The sequence below is a fragment of the Balaenoptera musculus genome, chromosome 19 (genome assembly GCF_009873245.2).
Source record: "Balaenoptera musculus isolate JJ_BM4_2016_0621 chromosome 19, mBalMus1.pri.v3, whole genome shotgun sequence".
Lineage (NCBI taxonomy): Eukaryota > Metazoa > Chordata > Mammalia > Artiodactyla > Balaenopteridae > Balaenoptera > Balaenoptera musculus.
The window spans coordinates 18,948,073-18,963,688 of record NC_045803.1 but is presented as its reverse complement, the minus strand read 5'-3'; the positions used below and the strand labels follow the sequence as shown (position 1 = coordinate 18,963,688).

General features: G+C 45.1%; 1 protein-coding gene across 1 annotated transcript in view; it reads left to right on the top strand.

The window, feature by feature from the left end:
* Window positions 1–15,616, top strand: part of WDR88 (WD repeat domain 88) — a 44,431-nt gene that overhangs the window by 9,026 nt on the left and 19,789 nt on the right. The window contains exons 2-6 of the mRNA XM_036832319.1: window positions 3,435–3,545; window positions 8,128–8,216; window positions 9,276–9,339; window positions 11,903–12,041; window positions 13,417–13,546. Coding sequence (XP_036688214.1) covers window positions 3,435–3,545; window positions 8,128–8,216; window positions 9,276–9,339; window positions 11,903–12,041; window positions 13,417–13,546 — 533 coding nt within the window. The remainder of the gene's footprint in view (window positions 1–3,434; window positions 3,546–8,127; window positions 8,217–9,275; window positions 9,340–11,902; window positions 12,042–13,416; window positions 13,547–15,616) is intronic.

The window sequence follows — 15,616 nt, the reverse complement described above, 5'->3', positions numbered from 1 at the left end:
CTGTCACTGGGCACTTAGGTTGATTTTATGCCTTGGCTATTGTAAATAATGCTGCTATGAACACTGTGGTGCATGTATCTTTTCGAGTTAGAGTTTTCATCTTTTCTGGATATATGCCCAGGAGTGGGATGGCTGGATCATATGGCAGCTCTATTTTTAGTTTTTTGAGGAACATCCATACTGTTCTCCATAGTGGCTGCACCAATTTACATTCCCACCAACAGTGGAGGAGTGTTCACTTTTCTCAACACCCTCTCCAGCACTTATTATTTGTAGATTGTTTGATGATGGCCATTCTGACTGGTATGAAGTGATACCTCATTGTAGTTTTGATTTGCATTTCTCTAATAGCGATGTTGAGCATCTCTTCATGTGCCTGTTGGCCATCTGTATGTCTTCTTTGGAGAAATGTCTGTTTAGGTCTTCTGCCCCTTTTTTTGATTGGGCTGTTTGTTTTGTTGTTGTTGTTGAGTCATGTGAGCTGTTTGTATATTTTGGAAATTAAGCTCTTGTCAGTTGCAGCTTCATTTGCAAATATTTTCTCCTACTCCATAGGTTGTCTTTTCATTTTGTTTATGGTTTTCTTTGCTGTGCAAAAGCTTGTAAGTTTGATTAGGTCCTATTTGGTTATTTTTGCTTTTATTTCTTTTGCCTTGGGAGTCTGACCTAAGAAAACATTGCTATGATTTACACCAGAGAATGTTTTGCCTATGTTCTCTTCTATGAGTTTTATGTTGTCATGTCTTATATTTAAGTCTTTAAGCCATTTTGAGTTTATTTTTTGTGTATGGTGTGAGGGAGTGGTCTAACTTCATTGTTTTACGTGTAGCTGTCCAGCTTCCCCACACTACTTGCTGAAGAGAATGTCTTTTCTCCATTGTATATTCTTGCCTCCTTTGTTGAAGATTAATTGACCATAGGTGTGTGGTGTTTCCAATTTTTGATTATTATGAATAATATTTCTATGAATGCCCATGTTCAAGTTTTTATGTGGACATTTGGTTTCATTTTTCTTAGGTAAACACCTAGGAGTAAAGTTGCTGGATCATAAGTTCACACATATGTTTAAATTTTGAGGAATTGCTGAACTATTTTCCAAAGTGGCTGCACGATTTTACATTCACACCAGCCCTATATGAGAGTTCCGATTTCTCTTGTTATTGTCTGATTTTTTGATTACAGACATTCAACTAGGTATAAAGTGGTATCTCAATATGTTTCTTTGTTTGTTTGGTTTGTTCTGTTTTCTATATTTAGGTACTATAATCGAATGTCTTTTTTCCCCCAGTTTTATCGAGGTATAATTGACATACGGCACTGCATAAGCTTAAGGTGTACAACATAATGTTTTGACTTACATACATCATGAAATGATGACCATAATAGGTTTAGTGAGCATCCATCATCTCATATAGATACAACATGAAAGAAATAGATAATATTTTTTTCCTTGTGATGAGAACTTTTAGGATTTACTCTCTTTACACAATATGGTTTTGATTTACATTTCCCTAATGACTTAAGATGTTGAGCACGTTTCCAAGTGCTTATAGATTATTTACATATCTTTTTTGCAGAAATGCCTGTTCATATCATTTGCCTATTTTTAAATTAGATTGTTTCTTTATTGTTGAGTTTTAAGAGTGTTTTACGTATTCTAGATACAAGTCCCTTACCTGGTATATGATTTGCAAAAATGTTCTTCCGTTGTATGGGTTGTTTTTCACTTTCTTGATTGTGTCCTTTGAAGCACAAAAGTTTTTTATTTTGATAATGTCCAGTTTATCATTGTTGTTGTTTTTGCTGCTGCTGCTTGTGCTTTTGTTGTCATATCTAAGAAACCATTGACTAATGCAAATTCACAAAGATTTACACCCATGTTTTCTTCTAAGAGGCTTGTAATTTTAGCTCTCACATTTAGGTCTTTGATCCATTTTGAGTTAATTTTTGTATATGGTATGAGATAAGGGTCCAACTTCATTCTTTTGCATGTGGATATTCACTTGTCCCAGCACAATTTGTTGAAAAGATTTTTCTTTCCCTTTTTAATTATCTTGGCACCCTTGTTGAAAATCAAGTGACCAAAAATATGAGTGCTTATTTCTGGATTCTTAGTTCTATTTCATCCATCTATATGTCTATCCTTATGCTAATACTACACTGTCTTGATTACTGTCTCTTTGTATGTTTTGAAAAGAGTTTTGAAGTTGGAAATTGTGAGACCTCTACCTTTGTTCCTTTACAAGAATTTTTTGGTTATTCTGCTTCCCTTGAGTTTCTGTGTAAATTTGAGGATTGAGGTAGGAGGTAGATGGGCCCCTGGGCTGAACAGCTGGTTTTTGTCAAGTGGAATACAATCGAAGCTTTGTTTTCCCTGGACACGCCAAGGACGAGGTTAATGGCAGGAGCTGGCAGGAGCTGAGCTCTGCTGGAGTAAAGAGATAAGATGACCACTCCTGAGGTCAAGGAAAACTCCCTGACTGCAAAGGTGCAGAAAGACTCCTTGGGGGTCAAAAAGGAGGGGCCACCACCCCATAACAGGTGACGCCAAGCCTCCACAAGCCTCTACGCTGGAATCCATCTTGACAAAAAGATGTGCACGCATGTTGGGGAGTGTCCTAGAACAAGTCAGATGTGGGAAAAGAAGTAAGAAAATTGGCCAAAGATGTGGAAGAACTGCCCCTATATAAATGACTTAACCACCTCTTTACTGCACTTTTCCTCATTAGGGAGGATGCCCACAGTCTTTCTCTCCAGGTGTGTATTTCTGCCTTGCTTCTGTCTTAAATGAACAAACTGTTTCTCTGTGTGCTTTCCCACTTGTTGCCCTATGTCTCTAATAATAAACTTTGGGCCTGTTTTTACAATTTTTGCCTCTTTGAGAAATTCATTTTTCAAATGGGGCAAGGGCCAGGGGAACTTTGCTTCTAGCCTCTAGCCCCTGGTGGTCTAGCGACTAGTATTCCTGGTTTTCATCCAAGCTGTCCAGGTTCAATTCCTAGGCAGGGAACTAAGATCTCTCTTCAGGACCGCTCACTGCTGTCTCTCCGATACCAGGATCAGCTTGTCAATTTTAGAAAAGAAGTCTGCTGGGATTTTGATGGGATGGTGTTGAATCTGTAGATCACTCCAAATACTTTGGAGGGTATTTTCATAAGAATAGTAAGTCTGCTAATCCATGAACATGGGTTGCTTTTCCATTTATTTAAGTCTTTTAAAATTTATTTTAACAATGTTTTGTAATTTTCAGAGTATAAGTGTTACACTTTTTTGGTTAAATTTATTCCTATTTTGATGCTTTTGTAAATGCAATTTTCTTCTTAATTTTTTTTCTGGAGTGTTCATTGCAAGTGTATAGGAATACTATTGATTTTTAAACTATTGATCTGGTATTCTGCAACCTTCTGAACTCATTCAGTCTATCCTTTTTTCAGATCCCATTTAAAATTATGAGGGGACACCAGCACATTGTGAGTTCCTGCCACTTCTGTGTGGATGACACAAAGGTCCTCAGTGGCTCCTATGACTGCACCGTGAAGCTGTGGGTAGGTGGCCCAGTGTTAGGTGGAACCAAAATGTCCCATAAGCTTATGTCTCCTCTTGTGGAGAGTTCCCCAGTACTGAGTTCCCAGACATTCAAGGATCCCAAAGATTTGGAGAGACATTTCTGAGCAAAGTGCAAGAAGAAGAAGCAAAGTGAGGGCTCACCCTAGTTTCAAGTCACCAGAGAGAGATGAGGTTAATGTGGCAGCTGTCAGCCTGTTAATTTGGAAACAGTGGGAGCAGGGATGGAGACCGCTGGACCAGGAGCTCACCACCTTTTGTTAGAGGCTGTGCCTGAGACCCACCTGGGGTCTCTGAGCTGTGTTATCTCTCTGGGTCTCCTTCTCATTTGGAATATTCAATTCCATCCACAGAGATGGTATTACGGCTAGGCCTAGGTGATCACAAGAGGACAGAAAAGTGGCCAGACCTGGGACCTGTCCATGAAGGGTGATTGGGAGAGGTAGGCCTGAGCACAGGTCAGTGCCACAAGGGGCAGGAAGCAGGGGCAGAGGAACAGGGATGTGATGGTCAGATGAGGTTACAGAGAGGTGGCCACCAAGAACTCTTCCAAAGTCTTCTGGGCGTAGCCAGCAGACCCTAGTGGGCCTGCTTGGGGGCACTGCTGGTCAGTCAGGAGGGGGTGAGGAGGGAGCAGGGCTGGGAGATGGCAATGGCCATCAGGGGCCAGGCCACAGATGACCGTGTGGCTGGGACAGGGCCCACTGGGAAGGACAGTCAGTTCCGAGTTTTGCTGTCTCATCTGGCTTCAGGGGCAGGAGGGGGACAGGGCGGAGTGAGTCAAGGCTGGTTCCTGGGTTCTGGTTTGGGTAACTAGGTGGAGGATAGCTCCTTACCCTCCAGATCACCTTGGAGGAGCATCTTCTGTGTCATCTTCTGGGTCTTGGTGGGTACCAAGCCAGGCAGACTAGGCAGGAGGGTCTGGGGACTATCCAAGTGGTTCAGGCCCCACATCAGTGACCTACCAGCTGTTTGACCCTGGGTGGTTACATGACCTCCTGGGCCTCCCTAAACCTCCCCAGGCCTCACAGGATCAGCTGTGTGCTGGGGCCACCCCAGGGCCTGCCTGGCACATACCAGGTCCCGACAGACATCCACTCTCTCCTATTCTGTGGCCCTTATCCACCCCCCATCCCCCCACCCAGCCCCATGATCTTCTTGTTGGGAAAACCACTGCTTCCTCTGGGAACCCTAAGCCCTATCCCAACCCTCTGGGATGACTGAGAAGGCCTGGGGGTGAGGGGGTCTCTGCTGGTTGTCGTCACCCAGAGGGAGGGGGAATGGTGACTTTCCAAGTGTGCATTTTGCTTTGTCATCTTCAGATGCTTCTCATGTTCTTCTCATCTTTTGAGTCAGTGGAAGGACTCTCAGGTGTTTCTGTCTATTTTGGCCAGAGGGCTTCTGTCTCTATAAGGGGACATCTGCCTGTTTTCTCTCGTTGTCCCAAGATTAGGGACCATCCATCAAGATGTCCTTGGCTCCCCACAGCGGCCTCACTGCCCTTGCTCCCTGCCTACTCCGTGCCCCATCCAGGACACTGTCACTTCAGCCTGCCCAAGCGTCCTCAATACCTGACTTGCTCACAGCCCTACCCCCTGCCACCACCTTCTCCAGCTGCCCCTTCCGTCCCTCTGCCCTCCTTCACACCTCCACCCCTAGTTGCAGAATCACTAGTTCTCTGGTCTCCCTGCCTTGGCTGCCCCTCCAATGGTCCTCTTTCCCCCTCCTGGCTCTCTTTTCCCCATCTTTTTCTCTGCTCCTGCCTCCTCCTGTGGCTCTCCCTGCCCCAGCGGCAGCTCGTGGCGCGAGCCCTCCCTCAGGAGATGACTAAGCCATTACCCCGCGCATCACCTTCTCTGTCACAGTATCTTGGGCAAATGTCTCCTTGCCTCTCCCTTCTCTCCTCCACTATCATCATCTCCCATCTCCAGTCCTTCCTCTCAACCCACCCAAAGCCAAACTTCTGGTTTAATCTTTTAAAAAGGTCCCTTTCCCCTAACTGCAGATCATTGTGAATAATTTAGAAAGACCATAGATGTATGAAGAAGCTGAGAAAAAATTATCCTTAATCCTGTGCCCAACCTCTCTCTAATATGGTACATCTCTTTCCAATCATTGTAAAAAAAAAATCACTGGTAGTTTTTCTCATACCATGACGGTAATATGGTTTTTATCACCAAAATACATAAAGACACAAAGAAGAAAAAAAACCATCATTCCGTGAACCCTGAGTTAACTACCATGAAAATGTTGGAGTGTAGCTTTTCTTTTTCCTGTTCGCACATGTACACACACATTTATGAAATTGAAACCATACAGAAAAACTGTTTATATAATCACAATAAACTTGGGCTACAAATATTGTCACATCTCCTTTATGTTTCTAACCACTTATTAGAACCCCTTCCTCCCCATTCATTCAAAGTCCAACCAACATCCCCCCTTAAATTATCTGAGTCCACAGAAAGAATTCCTGGTTCCAAATGCCCGGTGAAGGGGGAACTGTCTTTGTCTTCTCACACCCCTAGCCAATGGCGCATTTATTTCAAGAAACATTCAATACAAAACAGAGGCATTTCCACTGTCTTTGGAATTCACTAACAACATCTGGCTTGTATTGCCGTATATTGAATATCTCCTGCCAAATCATTCATGACTGTGCACATTTTCCAAGAGAGTTATCTGTCCATGGTTGCTATTCCTCCTCTTGGCCATATGGCAGCACTACTGAATACTGAACCTGCACAGTCCCATGGACATCAGTCCATTCTAGTACTGCCCTTAACTGGCCCGGGGCCCTGCACAGACTGCCGTGGGCCTCAGCCCCAGGCCCCACGATGATCATTTTCTTAGTTCCCGGACAATGTTTGTCCTAGAGCAACACACCAGCCAGGGAGGCTGGATCACAGGCTGTCAGAGCCAGCCCTTTCTTCCCAAGCCATGAGGCTTGTGAGCTGGGCCTCCAGCCTGAATGTGTCCTGCTCCCATGAATTCCTCTTTGGGATCTCTTCCTGTCGGTGGGCTTTGATTAAGGCCTGCTGGGTTCACCCAAACACAACCCCACCGTTTCAAGTTTCATGGAGCAGGGGTTGGGAGACTGGGTCTGTGCAGAAAAGAGTTCGCACAGTAGGCCTGAGACTGCTGTCCTTGGAAAGGCCCACTGGCAAGGCTGGCCTTGGCTGGCATCTGGGAACTTGACTGGTAAACAGTGTTCTATAATCATATGAATCTTTCCCTAAGTGATAAAGGGGGCTCACAGACAGTTTGTGCAAACCACGTGGTTGATGCTGTACACCGGCTCTCCTCCTGGGAGTATGGAATTTTGGTGCATGCTGCAGAGTGTCTGTGTGACCAGACCCCGATAAAAACCTGGGCCCCGAAGTTCAGGTGCGTCTCCCTGGTAGACAGCACCTCACACATGTTGTTACAACTGGTTGCTGCAGGAATTAAGCATGTCCCGTGTGACCCACAGAGAGAGACTCTTGCAAGCAGTGCCTGGTTTCCTCTGGACCTCACCCCATGTACCCTTCCCTTTGCTGATTTTGCTTTGTGTCCTTTGGCTGTAATAAATCTTAGCCGTGAGCACGACTATATTCGGAGTCCTGGAGAATCACCAATCCTGGGGGTGGTCTTGGGGACCCCTGACACAGGGTCCTTTGCCTCCCAGCAGGCTTGGGGTCTTCATGCAAAGTGGTCTCTGCATGTCAGGAAGAATTGTCCCAGGCCTGCCCTGGTCAGGCCAAAAGCTCCCCCAACCGGGCACCATAATTTCATATAACAGTGCAAGGCCTTTCTATGAATTCACTGTCTTACTAATAACATTTGTTTCAAGGGGACTTTCCACCCCTGCTTATCCTGAAAAGCTGTGGACACATTTCTTACTGAAAGTATTTTATCTCTGCCACAGCACATACCCTTCGCTTTGGTACCCCGATTGTTCCCATCATATTGTCAGTTACTACCCTGCTCTGTTCTCATTGTATTCTGCAGTTATCTCCCTTCAGTGTGATCCGTTGCTTGGGCCCCACTGTTGGGTGTGCTCAAATTTGTTTTAACTGCCCCCTTTAGGTGGACACAGACTGTTGCCAGTGTGTTTGCCGTCTGTCCCCTATAACACGTGACAAACCTTTTTCACGCATAAGTCTGACCGCAACTCAGATTATTTCCTTAAGAGAGACCCCTCAGGATAGAATTGCTGGGTCAAACAGTGGGAACTTTTAAAAAGTTCTTGAAAGATCTTGCTAGATTTTGTGGTGCCTCTTTGGCCAGTAGAGAATGAGAAAATTACCTGTTTGCAGCTCTGCCCTCAGAGCCGCCTGTTTCCATCGGCCACTGTGGGATCGAGGACGAGTTTTCCGGGGATGCCGGCAAGGGTGTCCTTCCTGCTTTGGGAGTGGAGGGGAAGTCCTTTTGCCCCTCTGAGCTGGGTGAGAGTCATAGGACAAGGTTCTCAGGTTCTCAAGGTTCTCAGACAAGCCCAGGGCTGATGCTGAACTCAGTCACAGCTTCAGCCGACGCCTCAGTGACCTCTGGCCCTCTCCCCCTCTCTCCCGCTGATCTGAGGATGCCGTGGATGGATCTATTGTTCGGAATTTTGAGCCGGGGCCCGGAGCTCCTGTTTTAGAATGCAGCGTCACGGCTGACAGCAGAAGGTGACTTGCCCTCATTTTACTCTGGTCAGGAAAGTGAGAGGGAAGAGCATGCAGCACACAGCACGCCCGGGACAGTTCACTGTCTTTTAAGCAAATACCCAACCTTACTCCCATATATCGGTCTCACGGTTCCCATCTTTTGCTGTGAGAATCAAGTAGATGTGATAACTCTTTGAAAATTTAAAATGCTAGAAAGGCAAAATTTATTGTGGCTAAAGCCAGTCTGAATGTTCTTCACGGAGTTTATTTCCTGCAGTCACACCTGTGCACTGGGTCAGCTGCAAGGCTCACTAGCGATTCAGTCCAGGACCTCATTTCACAGGGGAAACCGAGACCCAGGAAGCAGAGGCAAGCCCAAGCTGTCACCTGGGGAGCGTCGGGGCTGGGAGGCAGCCTCTGGGATGCACTTGCATTTACCCCTCACGCAGATGTGAGACGGTCCTTTAAAAGGGGATTTGCTTTAAAGTGGATTCACTTTTATCCTGAGCAGCAGCTACAAAATTAGTCTACTAGTGAAAACTAGTGAGGGAATTTAAGTTTCATGAGAATTTATCTTACATAGAGGACAGAGATTGTCACAGAAACATGCAATATAAGAAGACAAGGGTACACATATTATTTTACTAAATGTACAAGAAAGCATTTCAGAATGAGATGAGCTATGAAAGTCTTTTCCTGTAAAAATATAGACAAGTGACCAGAGAAAGAAGTGACTGATCCTTGTGAGTTGTAGCTCCTTCTAGAAGAAGACAATTACAGAACAGAAGAAATGATACCTTTAACGCCCCAGATATAAAAGAACATATTTGTGTGACCGAGGGATTAAGGAAGAGAATGGTGCTGTGGTGCCTTCTGTGTTAGGGGCTCTCTGTTTTCACTGAGAACCTCTGTTCTCCACGGGGCTCATGGAACATCTTTAGGAAGATTCAGGTATTATTTGCAATCTTGGTCCTAAACTATAGAAATTTTCTGTAAAAATTTCCTATTTTTTTTTTCATAGAAACCACAGGCATACTAATCTGGGTCATAAAGACCCTATGTTTGTCATTTTATTTCCAGAATTATTGCAGCATCTTATGACAAAACAGTGAGGGCTTGGGACCTTGAAACAGGCAAGCTGCTGGTACGTATCCTTTGCCCTAGTGGAGATATCACAGCACAGGGTCTTTTTGTAAAATTAATTTTTATGGGAGTATAGTTGCTTTACCATGTTGTGTTAGTTTCTACTGTACAGCAAAATGAGTCAGTTATACATATACATATATCCCCTCTTTTTTGGATTTCCTTCCCATTGAGGTCACCATGGTGCACTCAGCAGAGATCACAGCACAGAGTCTTGACTGGGCCTTAAGTGGCCTTGAGCTGGGCGTGGAGTGTGAAGAGTAACCAATCTTTCAGGGAAGGAAAATTTTCTCAGGGACCCAAAATGATGGAGGGTGGGCTTCAGGGAAGGAAGGCTTTCTGAAGCAGGCAGAAGAGGGCTCTGTTTGAGGGGTGGGGAGCATGTGGAAGAAGGGAAGAAGTGGAGGTGGGGGTGGGAGTGGGCATTCCAGGCTGAGGGAACTGCATGGGAAAAGAGACCCTCCCCTAGGGATGTCTGCTTTTGATGGGGCAAGAAGCAGACCTGAGGCCTTGGGACAAAGGCCATGCACGTGGCCAAAGCACCAGGCTTCTGGGCCCTTCCCAATCTGTTCTCCATCTAAGAAGGTACCACCATCCATCCATCCAAACTGGCCCGAGATCCCCCTCTCTCTCCTGCCTGGTACCCAGGCAGCCCTGACCCTGCTCCAGGGGCGCCTCAGGGTCTCCTGTCCCATCCCCACCGCCCTTCCCCCAGCAGCTTCTCATCACTTCTCCTCTCCCTTCCTCCTCTTTTCTCTCCTTAAAAAAAAATCTTCCTTCCTGGTGTGACGATCAATTTATATTCATTGTAAACAATTTTTGGAAAGACAACATAAGCCAAGTTCAAAAAAACAAACACAAAAACCTTAAAACAACTCCCAGAGATTACAGTTGACACCTTGGTGTCTCTTTTCCTATACACATGTTAAATGTGAACACGGGCAAGTATATTCTGTTGACAACATAGTGTCATTATATACTAGCAGATATACAAGCATCAGTTACTCCTGACTTTGAGCATTTTCCCAAATGTTTATTTCTAATTTATTTATTTGGCTGCACCGGGTCTTATTTGCGGCATGTGGGATCTTGGTTGCCGCGTGTGGCAACAAAGTTGCCACATGTAGGATCTAGTTCCCTGACCAGGGGTCGAACCCCGGCCCCCTGGGCCCCCTGCATTGGGAGTACTGGACCACCAAGGAAGTCCCTATTTTGTTTTTAAATAAGTCCATTTGTATCATTTTTTTAGATTCCACATATAAGTGGTATCATGTGATATTTGTCTTTCTCTGTCTGACTTACTTCACTGAGTACAATAATTTCTAGGTCCAGCCATGTTGCTGCAAATGGCAATAATTCATTCTTTTTTATGGCTGAGTAATATTCCATTGTATATTTATACCACATCTTCTTTATCCATTCATCTGTTAATGGACTTTAGGTTGCTTCCATGTCTTGACTATTGTAAATAGTTCTGCTGTGAACATTGGGGTGCATGTATCTTTTTGAATTAGAGTTTTCATCTTTTCCAGATATATGCCCAGGAGTGGGATGGCTGGATCATATAGTAACTCTATTTTTAGTTTTTTAAGGAGCCTCCACACTGTTTTCCATAGTGGCTGCACCAATTTACACTCCCACCAGCAGTGTAAGAGGGTTCCCTTTTCTCCACACCCTTTCCGTTTATTATTCTGATGATGGCTATTCTGAACAGTGTGAGGTGATACCTCATTATGGTTTTGATTTGCATTTCTCTAATAATTAGCGACATTGAGCATCTTTTCATGTGCTTTTTGGCCATCTGTATATCTTCTTTGGAGAAAGCCCTGGTTTCTTTTATGACCTAGTCACACACTATCACTTCTGCCATACTGTATTCAAAGAAATGAGTCACTAAGTCGAGCCCACACTCTTGGGGCAGGTAATTAAGCTCCAGCTTGTGGAGGGAGGACTATCAAAAATTGGTGGGCATATTTAAAAACCTTCACAAGGGCAATACCATAATTTAGAACGTACAGAGAGATCCTCCTTTCCTAAATATGTTGAGTAGCTCTTCGTCCCAAGGGGCTGAGGCTGTAGGGTCTTGTCCACAGGGCAGACATTCAATAAACACTCACCAAACTGAACAAGAAAAAAGTTGGCCGGGGGAATTCCCTGGTGGTCCAGTGGTTAGGACTCCACGCTTTCACTGCTGGGGGCTCGGGTCCGATCCCTGGTCGGGGAGCTAAGATCCCACAAGCCACTTGGTGCAGCCAAAAAAAAAAAAAAAAAAAGAATAAGGTCGGCCATTACTAGAACCTTCCTGCCAGTTCTGCTAGGTGTTCCCTATCCTTGTTCATCTGTCCTAGACACACATTAATTACATTTATTAATTAAAAATTAATTCATGAAAACTAAACAAACAAAAATTCAGTTCCTTATTTGCGCCAGCCTATTACAAGTACTCCATGGCCACACGTGGCCAGTGGCTGGCATACTGAACAGTGCATAGAGAGAACATTTCAGAAAGTCCTGCTGGGATGCTGGGCTAGAGAGAAAACCTTTGGATTGTCGCCCTATTGCAGTGGAAGCTCAGTCATGAAACCTTCATAGTCTCCTGTAAGTTTTCCCCCGATGGTAAATACGTGGTCTCAGGCTTGGATGTGGACCGTGGAATCTGTATAACAGATGCAGAAGACACCACCACCGTGTCCCACATCAAAGGTGAGTTTGCGTGGGCTCCCTGCTCTGTTCTGTCTGTGGTAACAGCCACTTGTCACTTGACAGACAGTGACTTTCGATTGCTTTATTTGGTGAAACTGCAATACTATGAATCACATCATTAAAGATGGGACATTGATTGATAAATGCACAGGCAGTTAAAACTAAGACTGCTTAAGGCTTTTCCGTTCAGTCTCCTGCTTGTAATAAATGAAGCAGTGCTCTGCTCCAACCTCACATGGACATTTAAAGCCCAATTCTTTATTGAGTGGAGTCCCAGCCTTCTTAACATTTTTATCTGTAATTTTTAAATATAAAAGTAATTATCACAATGATTATTAATAATGCAAGTAAAGTATTTATTGTAGTGCTTTACAATGCTGATGATTTGCAATATTATTATTATTAATTGTCATGTAGAAAGAAACAAATTCAGGCAATTAGAAAAAGAACAGAATGGCATCTACTGAAAAAAAAATCATCGTATGTCAATTTCCTGGTTGTAATCCTGTATAATGATTAGCAAGATGTTATCGCTGGGGGAAACTGGGTGATGGAATCTCTCTGTATTATTCCTTACAACTGCATGTGAGTTAACAGTTATCTCAAAAGAAAAAGTTAAAAAGTACGTAATCATTGTAAAAAAAAAAAATTTGTAAGTGTGTAAAGTAAAAAGTGCAAGGCTGCCATACCTGTTTGCACTCCTTCCTGGAGGTACGTATTATTAACAGTACATTGCTGGGTGGCCTTCCTGTGTGTGTGTGTGTGTGTGTGTGTGTGTGTGTTTGCACACACACAGTACTACTTCCCACATGCATTTAATGTATTTTTATCAACATGGAACCGTGATAGGTGCACTGCCCCACAGCTTGCATATTCCCCTTAATGTATCACCTCACACTCTACCTCTCCTCACGCTCGGAGTTCTAGCTGCACACCATGCCCCTCCATGCTCTGTCCCCACGCCGGGCCTTGGCACATGCTGTTCTTTCTGCCTAGAACACTCTTCCTTTCCTGCTTCCCTTGATGACTTTTAGGTCCCTTCCTCGACCTCTCGGGGCTGGGCCAGGCTTCCTTCTGCTGGCTGGGAGCCATGGCATATGCTGCAGATCATTGCCTGCTCAAGGGTGTCTCCCCATCCACCTGGGAGCTCTGCAGGGGCAGCGGCAGGGGCAGGGGGCAAGGGGCAGTGCTCCTTGTCCAAAGCCTGGTTCACAGCAGGCACTTTGTGTGAGTGCATAGTCCCTTGTGAAAGCCAGAGTTGCATCTCTGTAACATTGTCGCTGTCTAGGGGAGCAGGGTGAGCCTCTGCGTCCCTTGCAGCCTGTGGCCCAGAGTATGGAACGCACGGTAACGAGACACTTTCCCTGTGCCTCAGATCATCATGGGATGTCGGTCACAGCATGCTGCTTTGACCCAGACAGCCAGAAGGTGGCTTCCGTCTCACTGGACAGGAGCATCAAGATCTGGGATGTGACATCCCAGGCCACGCTGCTCACCATCCCCAAGTGAGGAGGCCCTGGGAGGCCGGGCAGCATCCTGCAGCGGGGAGGTGGGTGGGAGTCCCCAGTCATGCCCTCCTGGATTCGGCCTGTGCCCCTTTGGCTCCCCAACTGGTGTCAATGTGGGGCATCTCCAACTATGGTCCACTGGCGCTGTGAGGAGGCTGGAGATGGAGAAAAGGAAGGGGACAGACAGGCAGGGGGAAAACACTAGCTGTGGCCCGTGGGCTGGGATGGCCCTCAGATGCATTCATTTCAGTGTGAGCCAACACTGGTAAACATTGTGCAGTGTCCCACTCCCACCGCAAAATGTGGATTTCCAGCATCCCATGTAAAATGGGAAGATCTGATAATCCAGGGCCTGCAAGGGTCACTTTGTCTGTGGCCACTGGCGCCAGGTGGGTGGCCAGCCCTCTCCAGTGGGCCTCGGAGTCAGGATCCCAGAACGTGCATATGCCCTGTCACCCTGCCCACTTGGCTCAGTTACGAGCCCGGCCGGCTTGGACCAGGCTTTCCCCTGGGGGTCTGGCCCGGGGTTAAGAGAGTGCAGGTTCTCATCCTGGGTGACCTTGGACCTTAGTTTCCTCACCTGCAAACTGAGCCCAGGTAAGGTCTGCACGAGATAACACACAAAGGTCCTTAGCACAGGCTGCATAGTGGGCGCTCAGCACGGGCTCTGTTACCAAGGGTGACTCCCGTGGACACCGGGGTCGGGAGGGGCCGTGGGACACCTGCCCTGCTCCTTAGACCTACTCCGTGGTGGCAGCGAGGAGGGTGACACAGCAGAGGCGGCCGCAGCTCCAGCTGTGGGTGTCACAACCCACTCCACTTTGTTTCCCCAAGGACGGTGGAAAGGGAGCTAAGGAAAATGTCTGTTGGTATATTGGATTGACCCACATTTGTGAATTTTCTGGAAATGTAGCTTTTAGCAAGAAAATATAGAGACAAGGATTCTCAGGGCTACAGGACAGGGCTGGCTTCATCGCATGAACCTCTGAAGTTACACAGGGCCCCCCACACAGAAAGGCTCACTCTTGATTTAATGCTCTGCCGTTGATATCTTGAAATTCTTCATTTTTGAACAAGGGACCTCAATTTTTTATTTCAAAAATATGTAATTTACTTTTTGAAAATGTAAAACACGCAACACAGTACAAAATTTAAAAGGTACAAAAGGATATATAGTGAAAAATCTCTCTCTTACCTGTCTCGTAACCATTGTTTCTCCAGAAGCCGTCACTTTTCCCCCTTCTTTCCTGCCTGCTGCCTGCCTTTCTTAACAGCTTTATTGAGATATAATTCATACACATCATACAATTCACCCATTTCCAGTGTACAATTCAGTGGTTTGGGGGATATTACATTATTATTTTTAAAATTGTGGTAAAATATAGAATTTTAACCATTTTAAACTAATTTCACTGACATTACATGTACAATATTGTGCAACCATCACCACTTTCTATTTCCAAAACCCTTTTATCACCCAAACAGAAACTCGGTACCCATTAATAATAATTCCCCACTCCCCCCAACCCTAGCCCCTAGTAACCTCTATTCTACTTTCTGCCTCTATGAATTTGCTTATACTAGATATTTCATATGAATGGAATCATACATTATTTGTCCTTTTGTGTTGGGCTTACTTCATCTAACATAATGTTTTTGTTTTGTTTTTTTTCACATCTTTATTGGAGTAAAATTGCTTTAAAATGGTGTGTTAGTTTCTGCTTTATAACAAAGTGAATCAGCTATACATATACATATATCCCCATATCTCTTCCCTCTTGCATCTCCCTCCCTCCCACTCTCCCTATCCCACCCCTCTAGGTGATCATAAAGCACCGAGCTGATCTCCCTGTGCTATGCGGCTGCTTCCCACTAGCTATTGATTTTACATTTGGTAGTGTATATATGTCCATGCCACTCTCTCACTTTGTCCCAGCTTACCCTTCCCCCTCCCCATGTCCTCAAGTCCATTCTCTAGTAGGTCTGCGTCTTTATTCCCGTCTTGCCCCTAGGTTCTTCATGACCTTTTATTTATTTATTTTTTTAGATTCCATATATATGTGTTAG